General features: G+C 42.7%; 1 protein-coding gene across 3 annotated transcripts; it reads left to right on the plus strand.

Annotated features, from left to right (window-relative positions):
* The first annotated feature begins 1,909 nt into the window (after positions 1-1,909).
* LOC146583376 (uncharacterized) lies at positions 1,910-9,169 on the plus strand. Of its 3 annotated transcripts, none has more exons than XM_085270604.1 (9): positions 1,910-1,947; positions 2,835-2,906; positions 3,075-3,176; positions 3,386-3,491; positions 5,181-5,251; positions 5,352-7,317; positions 7,616-7,774; positions 7,856-7,909; positions 8,339-9,169. In XM_085270604.1, exons 2-9 carry the CDS (start codon positions 2,850-2,852, stop codon positions 8,584-8,586), a joined length of 2,763 nt encoding a protein of 920 aa, XP_085126730.1. In that variant the 5' UTR covers positions 1,910-1,947; positions 2,835-2,849; the 3' UTR covers positions 8,587-9,169. The 3 variants fall into 3 exon arrangements, with proteins under 3 accessions (XP_085126730.1, XP_085126722.1, XP_085126739.1); XM_085270596.1 differs by having other exon boundaries at positions 1,911-1,947; positions 7,853-7,909; XM_085270613.1 differs by having other exon boundaries at positions 1,911-1,947; positions 5,190-5,251; positions 7,853-7,909.
* Positions 9,170-10,914: the final 1,745 nt, after the last annotated feature.

Genomic DNA, 10,914 nt, shown 5'->3' on the forward strand with positions numbered 1-10,914 from the left:
GATGTAGCTTATGGGGTTAGGTTAACTGGTGATTCAAAACTGCCCTTTGGTGTGAATGCAAATGCTTGTCCTTCCATGTTAGACTGGTGATCTGTCCAGGTTGTACTGCCCTATGGTAGCTGGTATAGGCCCCAAAACTGCTACCCCACAATCCTGATAAGGATAAGTGGAAGAGGATGGATGATTGCAAAGGAATCAGTTGTTAACTATTGTAGCCAGTATTTTTTTCAGAAGAAAACATTTCTTGAGTGGAAAGCCCCCCCCCCCCCCCCCCACACACACACACACACACACATGCAAATTAAAGACAGAAGCACAGGACTGCCCAGTACAGTTGCAAGAAGAGCACTTGGTCTAATCTTTGTGCCATCTTTTCTTTGTTGCAGGATCTTGATGAAGAAATGCCTCAGCAAGGCTCAGAAGCCATGCATTCTTCTTCAGTGCAAGATTTTGAAGAGGTAACATTGACCTAGGACAGATTTTAATGAATGTTTCTCATGCACGATGTGTACCTTACGCTATTTGCCGATAGTGAAATGGTCTATTCATCCTCTTGAGTGATGCATTTTTAGTAACTGTCAGATTACTGTTCTTTTGTCTTCATTCTCTATCTGTTACACACGAAGACTGAGACCAGCCAGATTCAGAAGACTGTGAGCTGCCTAAAGCCGCAACCAAACAGCTTTCCAAACAATGATCTGGACCTGAAACATCCAGAGCCTGAAAGGGTAAATATAATCCAGTGTACCACTTAATGAACTAATAATTTAATCTATCATCATTCTTTATGGATGCTGTGTGTGTGTGTGTTTGGCAGTCACCTGGGTGTGATGTGATTTACATGGACCGTGGCTTGTAGGTCCTTTTCATTGTTTCAAAGTGCAAGTCTGGATAACATCTGAGTGTGTGTGTGTGTGTTAACCACCCAAATGTGACTTAGGAGGACCACACTGTTATTGGGGGACTCCGTCAAAGTTTGCTTCATGGTGACATCACTCTGGTTTTAGGAGGGGTCTTCTCGTATGTCTTGACAGTTTGACCTACAGCATGCAGAGCTGACTGCATGTGCTTTGTTTCTATGTTGAAATTTTTTGAAACTCAGGCTTGAACATTAAGATAGATAGTACTATACAACTTCTTAACTTGTTTTAGGCACTTTTTACTGCTGTAATGCATGGGCTCTCTCGCTGTGTACTCTGGCTTCTTCCCACAGTCCAAAGATGTAGCTTATGGGGTTAGGTTAACTGGTGATTCAAAACTGCCCTTTGGTGTGAATGCAAATGCTTGTCCTTCCATGTTAGACTGGTGATCTGTCCAGGTTGTACTGCCCTATGGTAGCTGGTATAGGCCCCAAAACTGCTACCCCACAATCCTGATAAGGATAAGTGGAAGAGGATGGATGATTGCAAAGGAATCAGTTGTTAATTATTGTAGCCAGTATTTTTTTCAGAAGAAAACATTTCTTGAGTGGAAAGCCCCCCCCCCCCCCCCCCCCCCCCACACACACACACACATGCAAATTAAAGACAGAAGCACAGGACTGCCCAGTACAGTTGCAAGAAGAGCACTTGGTCTAATCTTTGTGCCATCTTTTCTTTGTTGCAGGATCTTGATGAAGAAATGCCTCAGCAAGGCTCAGAAGCCATGCATTCTTCTTCAGTGCAAGATTTTGAAGAGGTAACATTGACCTAGGACAGATTTTAATGAATGTTTCTCATGCACGATGTGTACCTTACGCTATTTGCCGATAGTGAAATGGTCTATTCATCCTCTTGAGTGATGCATTTTTAGTAACTGTCAGATTACTGTTCTTTTGTCTTCATTCTCTATCTGTTACACACGAAGACTGAGACCAGCCAGATTCAGAAGACTGTGAGCTGCCTAAAGCCGCAACCAAACAGCTTTCCAAACAATGATCTGGACCTGAAACATCCAGAGCCTGAAAGGGTAAATATAATCCAGTGTACCACTTAATGAACTAATAATTTAATCTATCATCATTCTTTATGGATGCTGTGTGTGTGTTTGTGTTTGGCAGTCACCTGGGTGTGATGTGATTTACATGGACTGTGGCTTGTAGGTCCTTTTCATTGTTTCAAAGTGCAAGTCTGGATAACATCTGAGTGTGTGTGTGTGTGTGTGTGTGTTAACCACCCAAATGTGACTTAGGAGGACCACACTGTTATTGGGAGACTCTGTCAAAGTTTGCTTCATGGTGACATCACTCTGGTTTTAGGAGGGGTCTTCTCGTATTTCTTGACAGTTTGACCTACAGCATGCAGAACTGACTACATGTGCTTTGTTTCTATGTGGTTTGAAACTCAGGCTTGAACATTAAGATAGATAGTACTATACAACTTAACTTGTTTTAGGCACTTTTTACTGCTGGTAGTGCATGGGCTCTCTCGCTGTGTACTCTGGCTTCTTCCCACAGTCCAAAGATGTAGCTTATGGGGTTAGGTTAACTGGTGATTCAAAACTGCCCTTTGGTGTGAATGCAAATGCTTGTCCTTCCATGTTAGACTGGTGATCTGTCCAGGTTGTACTGCCCTATGGTAGCTGGTATAGGCCCCAAAACTGCTACCCCACAATCCTGATAAGGATAAGTGGAAGAGGATGGATGATTGCAAAGGAATCAGTTGTTAACTATTGTAGCCAGTATTTTTTTCAGAAGAAAACATTTCTTGAGTGGAAAGCCCCCCCCCCCCCCCCCCCCCCCCCCACACACACACACACACACACATGCAAATTAAAGACAGAAGCACAGGACTGCCCAGTACAGTTGCAAGAAGAGCACTTGGTCTAATCTTTGTGCCATCTTTTCTTTGTTGCAGGATCTTGATGAAGAAATGCCTCAGCAAGGCTCAGAAGCCATGCATTCTTCTTCAGTGCAAGATTTTGAAGAGGTAACATTGACCTAGGACAGATTTTAATGAATGTTTCTCATGCACGATGTGTACCTTACGCTATTTGCCAATAGTGAAATGGTCTATTCATCCTCTTGAGTGATGCATTTTTAGTAACTGTCAGATTACTGTTCTTTTGTCTTCATTCTCTATCTGTTACACACGAAGACTGAGACCAGCCAGATTCAGAAGACTGTGAGCTGCCTAAAGCCGCAACCAAACAGCTTTCCAAACAATGATCTGGACCTGAAACATCCAGAGCCTGAAAGGGTAAATATAATCCAGTGTACCACTTAATGAACTAATAATTTAATCTATCATCATTCTTTATGGATGCTGTGTGTGTGTGTGTTTGGCAGTCACCTGGGTGTGATGTGATTTACATGGACGAAGTTTATTAGTTGATATCTGCAACTGAATTGAAAACACACCTTTCCAACTGTCCAAAACAAATAAATGTTGCAATATTTTGCTAACAGTGTCACAATCATCGTCTGGTGTGCACAACAATATCATCTTTGGACAAGTGCATTCAGTGTGTGGGACCGGTTTCCTCCCTCAAGTGGCTTGGCTTTAAGTGCAAAGGTGAGACATTTAGTGAATAGGTACAGTGTATAGTAAAAAGCATTAATAGAGTTCAACAAGTTAAGACGTGCTGAAATGAACACTGCTCCCTTTTTAATTAATGGGTGGTCACGTCTAATTAAAGAAATGCAGTATTACCTCATTGGTGCAGGACCTTGTAAAAATGGTATACTTGGGATTGTCCTCAATTCCCCATTCCATAACATAAACTGCTCAAAATAATAAAGGGAACACTTAAACAATGCGATGTTACTCCAAGTCAGTCACACTTCTGTGAAATCAAACTGTTCACTTAGGAAGTAACACTGACAACCAGTTTCACATGCTGTTTTGCAAATAGAGTAGACAACAAGTGGAAATTATAGTCAATTCACCATAATAAAGGACTGGTTCTGCAGGTGGTGACCACAGACCACTTCTCAGCACCTATGCTTTCTGGCTGATGTTATGGTCACTTTTGAATGCTGGCGGTGATTTCATTTTAGTGGTAGCATGAGACAGTCTACAACCCACACAAGGGGCTCAGGTAGTGCAGCTCATCTAGCGTAGCACATCAATGTGAGCTGTGGCAAGAAGGTTTGCTGTGTCTGTTAGTGTAGTGTCCAGAGCATGGAGGTGCTACCTGGATGTGGAGTAGGCCATAGGAGGGCAACAACCCAGCAGCAGGACCGCTACCTCCACCTTTGTGCAAGGAGGAACAAGAGGAGCCCTGCAAAATGACCTCAAACAGGCCACAAATGTGCATCTGTCTGCTCAAATGGTCAGAAACTGACTTCATGAGGGTGACTTGAGGGTCCAGCATCCACAGGTGGGGATTGAGCTTGCAGTCCAACACCATGCAGGATGTTTGGCATTTGCCAGAAAACACAAAGTTTGGCAACTTCAGCACGGGCACCCTATGCTCCTCACAGCTGAAAGGAGGTTCAAACTGAGCACGTGACAGTCTGGAGATGCCGTGGGGAATGTTCTGCTGCCTGCAACATCCTCCAGCATGATCATATTGGCAGTGGGTCAGTAATGGTGAGGGGTGGCATTTCTGTGCCTGCCAGAGAGCCTGACTGTCATTGGGTAACAAGATGAGGTCCTCGGACCCTTTGTGAGACCACATGCTGGTGCATTTGGCCCTGGGGTCCACCTAATGCGAGACGACACTGGGCCTCATGTGGCTGGAGTATGTCAGCAGTTCCTCCATGACAAAGGCATTGATGCTATGGACTGGCCCGCCTGTTCCCCAGACCTGAATCCAATTGAGCACATCTGGGACATCATGTCTCACTCCATCCACCACAAACTGTCCAGGGGTTGGCAGATGCTTTAGTCCAGGTCTTGGAGGAGATCCTTCAGGAGACCATCCGCCACCTCATCCCGAGCATGCCCAGGCATTGTAGGGAAGTCGTACAGGCATCTGGAGGCCACACACATTCAACTACACACTTTCATGCCACTCAACTACCTAAAGAACAAAGTATTTAATAAGAATAATTCCTTCATTCACATCTGGGATGTCCTTTTTTGGGGGGGGGAGGGGGATTAGCAGTGTATGTGTAGTCATTAAAATATCCTTAATGTGAACAGTTTTGTTTTTTTTTGTTTTTTCAGCATTTGACATTACTGCAATGCTTTGACAAAAAACTACTTCACTTAAATAGAACTGCAAAGCTAAATTAAGTCTATCAAAATGTGTTTCAGTTTGTTTAGGGGTCTGGCACAAATCTTGCCTTGCAAAATTGGCAAATCAGAATTGCCACCAGTCAACACAGGTGTGTATCCCATTCATATTTGGCTTGACTTTTTTTCAGTTTATTTTTTACCTGTCTAAAGTATTGATCAATTAAAAAAACTTTTGTTCTTACATTCCAGAAAGAAGAAATTTCTGAATATTCAGGGGAGGATGGATTGCCACATTCAGTTCTGGATCAAATATCAAGCGATGATGATGGCAACCACAGCATATCAGAAGAAGAATATGTGCCAGATTCAGAGTCATATGATGAAGATTCAGATGAAGACATCTCATTATTGCCAAGCACATCAAAAGGTCTGCTATGCCAAGATGACATCTCCAAAGCGCATGAACAATCAGATTCAATGAATTTAATCCACAACTTGACAAAGGACAAGCCACAAGATAAAAGTGAGCTTTGCGAAACTGAATCAGAAAAAATGACTTTAAGTAAAAGAAATTACTGCTATTTTTGTGGCAAACCACAAGCTAAAATTTCCCGCCACCTGAAAACGCACAAAACGGCTCCTGATGTTGTGCATGCATTTTCCCTGCCTAGAGACTCAAACGAGCGTAAAAGTCTGTTAGAGAAATTGAGAAATAAGGGAAATTTTAAGCATAATGCTGCAGTTTTGCATGGTGGAGTGGGACCACTGAAAGTGAAGAGAAGACCCAAGATTAAAGCAGTAGAGGGAAAGTTTGCTCATTGCTTTTATTGTCAAGGGATGTATGTTCGCAAGGATCTTTGGAGACATGTCCGCAGATGTCCTAACAAACCAAAAGATGACACGGATAAAGAACCTGGAAGAACCAAAGTACTCGGCCTGGCTTTAACTCTGGAGTCTCAGTGTTATCCGCAGGTGTCAAGTGGAGTCTGGAAGGTTCTTGCTGTTATGAAACAAGATGAGATTGCCTCAGCTGTGCGAAATGACTTTACTGTTATTCAGTTTGCCCAGTCCCTCTACAATAAACATGGACAAGACCCTACAAAGTATGATTATATACGACAGAAGCTTCGTGAAGCGGGACGTTTGTTGTTGTGTCTGCGCACAGAATTCTCAGTGCATAACATGGAAGAAGCTATTAAGCCTGCTAATTTCCAGAGAGTTGTGCAAGCAGTAAAGAAAGTTTCAGGTTTTGATGAAGAGACACTGTCATACAAAACTCCAAGCCTTGCGCTGAAACTGGGACATACACTGCATAAAATGTCTGACATTATCCATTGTCGTGCCCTCATGACAGAGGATGAAGCCCTAATCAAGTCCACTGATGCGTTCAAGAAGTTGTATGTCTCCAAATGGTCTGAGATGGTGTCTCACCGTGCCTTGAACACATTGAGTGAGGCAAAGTTTAACAAGCCATCAACATTGCCCTTTACAGAGGATGTTCGGATTCTCCATCACTACCTTCAAAAATCTGCAGAAAGTGCCTTTTGCAGCTTGGAGAACGAAGCCACAGCTCAGAATTATGCCCAACTTGCACAAGTTACACTCTCACAAATCATTGTGTTCAACCGAAGACGTTCTGGAGAGGTTTCAAAGATGCGCCTCAAAAGTTTTCTTGAAAGAGACAAAACAGCACTCCACACAGATGTTGCCATGGGGCTCTCAGAAATGGAACAGAGACTCTGTAACTATTTCTGTAGAATAGAAATAATGGGAAAAAGGGACAGAAATGTTCCAGTTCTGCTAACACCAAGCATGCTGGATGCTCTGTCACTACTGGTTAGTAGGAGGCCTGACTGTGGTATTTGTGCCACTAATATCTACCTCTTTGCAAGACCCCGATCAATGAGTCATTACAGAGGAATGGACTCCTTGCGTGTTCATGCACACCAGTGTGGAGCAAAGCAGCCTGAGTATCTAAGATCGACACAGCTCAGAAAACATGTTGCCACACTCTCACAAGTCCTTAATTTGAAAAACAACGAACTTGATCAGGTTGCAGATTTCCTGGGTCATGATATCCGCGTTCACCGCGAATTCTACAGATTACCAGTTCCCACAACACAGCTGGCCAAGATTTCCAAACTGCTTTTAACACTGGAAAAAGGACAACTTTCCCAGATCCAGGGGAAATCACTGGATGAGATCAAAATAGAAGGTTTGTATTGAAAGGAGCAAATATTAGGGCAGTAGTTGAATATTATGCTTTATCAACCGAATTAAAACCTAAAAGCACAGACCATTCTGTTAAATGTCCATGATTTAAGGTTCTTGAAGTCTATTGTTTCATCACTTTGCAACATTTGGCAAACTGCAGAGTGGTGGCCTTAAATAGTAAAACTATGTACTATAATTTCCAGTATTTGTTCTGTATTTTGTCATATCTCGTTGTTAATGTGAGGTTTTTGGGGGGTTTGTGTTTGGTTTTTTGGGGGGGTTTTCCCACAATTTCTCAGATGAAATTGCATTAAGTGATGCTGAAACAAAGGACAGTGAGAGTGAATCAGATGATGATGACACAGCACTCACAATGTTGGCGTGTGGCACCAGTGAGCCTGTACATGCAGTAGCTGATTCCACAAACACAGCGCAGCTCCAAGACACTGTAGATTGTGGTAAGTTACCACTAGCTTGGTTTCTGTGGATAAAATGTTTGTTACAAATATTAAAACTTAATCAAATTGTGTAATCAGCAGATGAAGGACCACTCACAATGCCTGCAGCAAGTGAGACTGCTGCTCCCTCTGAAGGTAAGGGGTGCAGTTGGTTCTCTAAGCTTATTATTGTTTCATCACTTTGCAACATATGGCAAAGTGCAGAGTGGTGGCAAAAAGTCACTTGGATGAGTGACAAAATGTTTCTCCCACTGAAAACGCTACGTCCAGATTAACAGAATCAACGTTTTGGGATTTACTTACCTGGATGATTGAGCATGCATCAAGAGACTTTTATTCAACTTTTTATTCAGTCTTTTATTCACAGCGGAACACTAAATGTCTCATTTTAGAAATTTGATAAATTTTCAAAGAGAATTTTAGCTCGTTTTGATATTGATGGTAGCAACACATTTCAGAAGTTAGTACAGGGTAGCATCCATTCTTTTAACCACCAAATGTTTTTTGTTTTTTTTGTTTGGTTTTTTGTTTGTTTTAACTACTACTACTTTATATATCTTCCAGAGAAAAATGCTGCTCAATCCCACAATTCCCGAAGAGCTCCCAAAAACATGTGGTCCAAGGCTGAGGTTGCTGCAGTGATGAGGCATTTTAAAGACCACATAAACGAAGGGAAACTAGCCACCAAAAATGAATGCAGTCATTGCAAATTGGTAGAAGATCCGGTGTTGGCAGGAAGAACAGTTCAAAACATAAGAGATTTTGTAAGAAACAGAGGATTAACTGCAAAAAGGCAGAAAAAAATGAACTAAAATAACTGTTTAGAGAGCTGTGGTTTTACATCTTGGTCAGATTGCCAATTGTTGTTAACACTGATGTTCTGTTTAAAGAAAAAAAAGTTCTTGTTAAATACAGAAGTAGTTTGTATTTCATAATTTTTACATTTAATTTATTTAGGGGTTTTTTTGACGGGTTATATTTAAAATAAAAAATTATAAATGCATATTTTCTCCCCTTAATATTTACCTTTAAACTATTAAAATTCATTTTAAATGTTTTTAATTTTTCTGTTTTCTATATTTTTATATTTCTGTGGGAAGCGTGGGCATTTTTGTCCATAGATTTCTTTTTTTATTTATGGTTAAAATTAATGTTCAGATCCAAGAACACTAATAAAATGATGTTCCAGTAATCCTGTGTCCTGTCAGATGTGTATTCATGGTAATGATGAGCTATTTACATATTACATCATTGTCCCTTTAAAGACCCAATATTGTTTTTTTTGGACCTCATAAAACACATTGTTGTCAAGTGGACAATGTCTCCAGAAAACACAATAGAGTCTGGTTGGTGTGTATCAGTGTATCTAGACTTCTATAGGGAGTGTATGAGGTCTGAAGTGACCCAAATTTTTTTCAGATTTTTTCGAACACTTTAACCTCGCTCCCTTGGCTCTAAGTCCTTTCAAAAGGGTAGTCCACTTAAACCACCACCGGGCGGATTGACGTAGTATAGTCCCGCCATACCACATAGACCCGTGTGTGTGTGTGTGTGTGTGTTTTACCCAGAGTTTGGTGGCTATAGCATTGGCTTGTGGAGGGAGGAGGAGGCCTTTTCTGTCAAGCAGACAGAGACCTTGTGTGTGCTGCGAAATAGCAACAAGGGTTGAGAGCAGTTTATCAGATGTAAGCATCAGCAAGGTCTCAGCAAAAAAAAACAATTAGGCAAAGCAAAAAGCTTGTACTAATGTGTGTGAATGAGTGAAAGATGTGTAGAGTAGAAAGTGCTTGAGTGCTCAGTTAATGTAAAGAAGTGGTCTACGAGTACTAAAACATCCTCGTCAGCTACTGAAAATCATCTTTAGCATCTTTAGTTTTTGCATTTGTTGTGGTCAGGAACTGGCGGGAGAAAATGAATGAGAATATTCCTCTGGTCTTTAAGATAGAGTCATTTTTTTCTGCTCATTTCCAGTTAAATATTTTATTTGTGGATTCCACTATATCGCTTCGCATAACTCACAGTTTTCTCTCTCTCTCTCCACATATATAGATATAGATATAAAATATCCCCCGCTCACCCCTGCAGGCAGTCTATCCTTCAAGCTCAGGTCTTCTACCAGAGGCCTGGGAGCTTGAGGGTCCTGCGCAGTATCTTAGCTGTTCCCAGGACTGCGCTCTTCTGGACAGAGATCTCCGATGTTGTTCCCGGGATCTGCTGGAGCCACTCACCTAGCTTGGGAGTCACCGCACCTAGTGCTCCGATTACCACGGGGACCACCGTTACCTTCACCCTCCACATCCTCTCGAGCTCTTCTCTGAGCCCTTGGTATTTCTCCAGCTTCTCGTGTTCCTTCTTCCTGATATTGCTGTCATTCGGAACCGCTACATCGATCACTACGGCCGTCTTCTTCTGTTTGTCTACCACCACTATGTCCGGTTGGTTAGCCACCACCATTTTGTCCGTCTGTATCTGGAAGTCCCACAGGATCTTAGCTCGGTCATTCTCCACCACCCTTGGGGGCATCTCCCATTTTGACCTCGGGACTTCCAGGTTATACTCGGCACAGATGTTCCTGTACACTATGCCGACCACTTGGTTATGGCGTTCCATGTATGCCCTGCCTGCTAGCATCTTGCACCCTGCTGTTATGTGCTGGATTGTCTCAGGGGCATCTTTACACAGCCTGCACCTGGGGTCTTGCCTGGTGTGATAGACCCCAGCCTCTATGGATCTTGTGCTCAGAGCTTGTTCTTGTGCTGCCATGATTAGTGCCTCTGTGCTGTCTTTCAGTCCAGCTTTGTCCAGCCACTGGTAGGATTTCTGGATATCAGCCACCTCCTCTATCTGCCGGTGGTACATACCGTGCAGGGGCCTGTCCTTCCATGATGGTTCCTCGTCTCCCTCCTCTTTTTTGGGTTTCTGCTGCCTGAGGTATTCACTGAGCACTCGGTCAGTTGGGGCCATCTTCCCAATGTATTCTTGGATGTTCGTTGTCTCATCCTGGACCATGGTGCTGACACTCACCAGTCCCCGGCCCCCTTCCTTCCGCTTAGCGTACAGCCTCAGGGTGCTGGACTTGGGGTGAAACCTTCCATGCATGGTAAGGAGCTTTCTTGTCTTTATGTCAGTGGCTTCTATCT

The sequence above is a fragment of the Mchenga conophoros genome, linkage group LG1 (genome assembly GCF_057382185.1).
Source record: "Mchenga conophoros isolate Kocher_MC1m ecotype Shallow Benthic linkage group LG1, M_conophoros_male_GT1.1, whole genome shotgun sequence".
Taxonomy (NCBI): Eukaryota; Metazoa; Chordata; class Actinopteri; order Cichliformes; family Cichlidae; genus Mchenga; species Mchenga conophoros.

Excerpts from the sequence above, each read along its gene's own strand:
- LOC146583376 (XM_085270596.1), top strand. The coding sequence starts at position 2,850 with ATGCCTCAGCAAGGCTCAGAAGCCATGCATTCTTCTTCAGTGCAAGAT. Across the intron at positions 3,177-3,385 it reads AACATCCAGAGCCTGAAAGG|TGTCACAATCATCGTCTGGT; the intron begins GTAAATATAATC and ends TTTTGCTAACAG. Across the intron at positions 7,318-7,615 it reads GGATGAGATCAAAATAGAAG|ATGAAATTGCATTAAGTGAT; the intron begins GTTTGTATTGAA and ends ACAATTTCTCAG.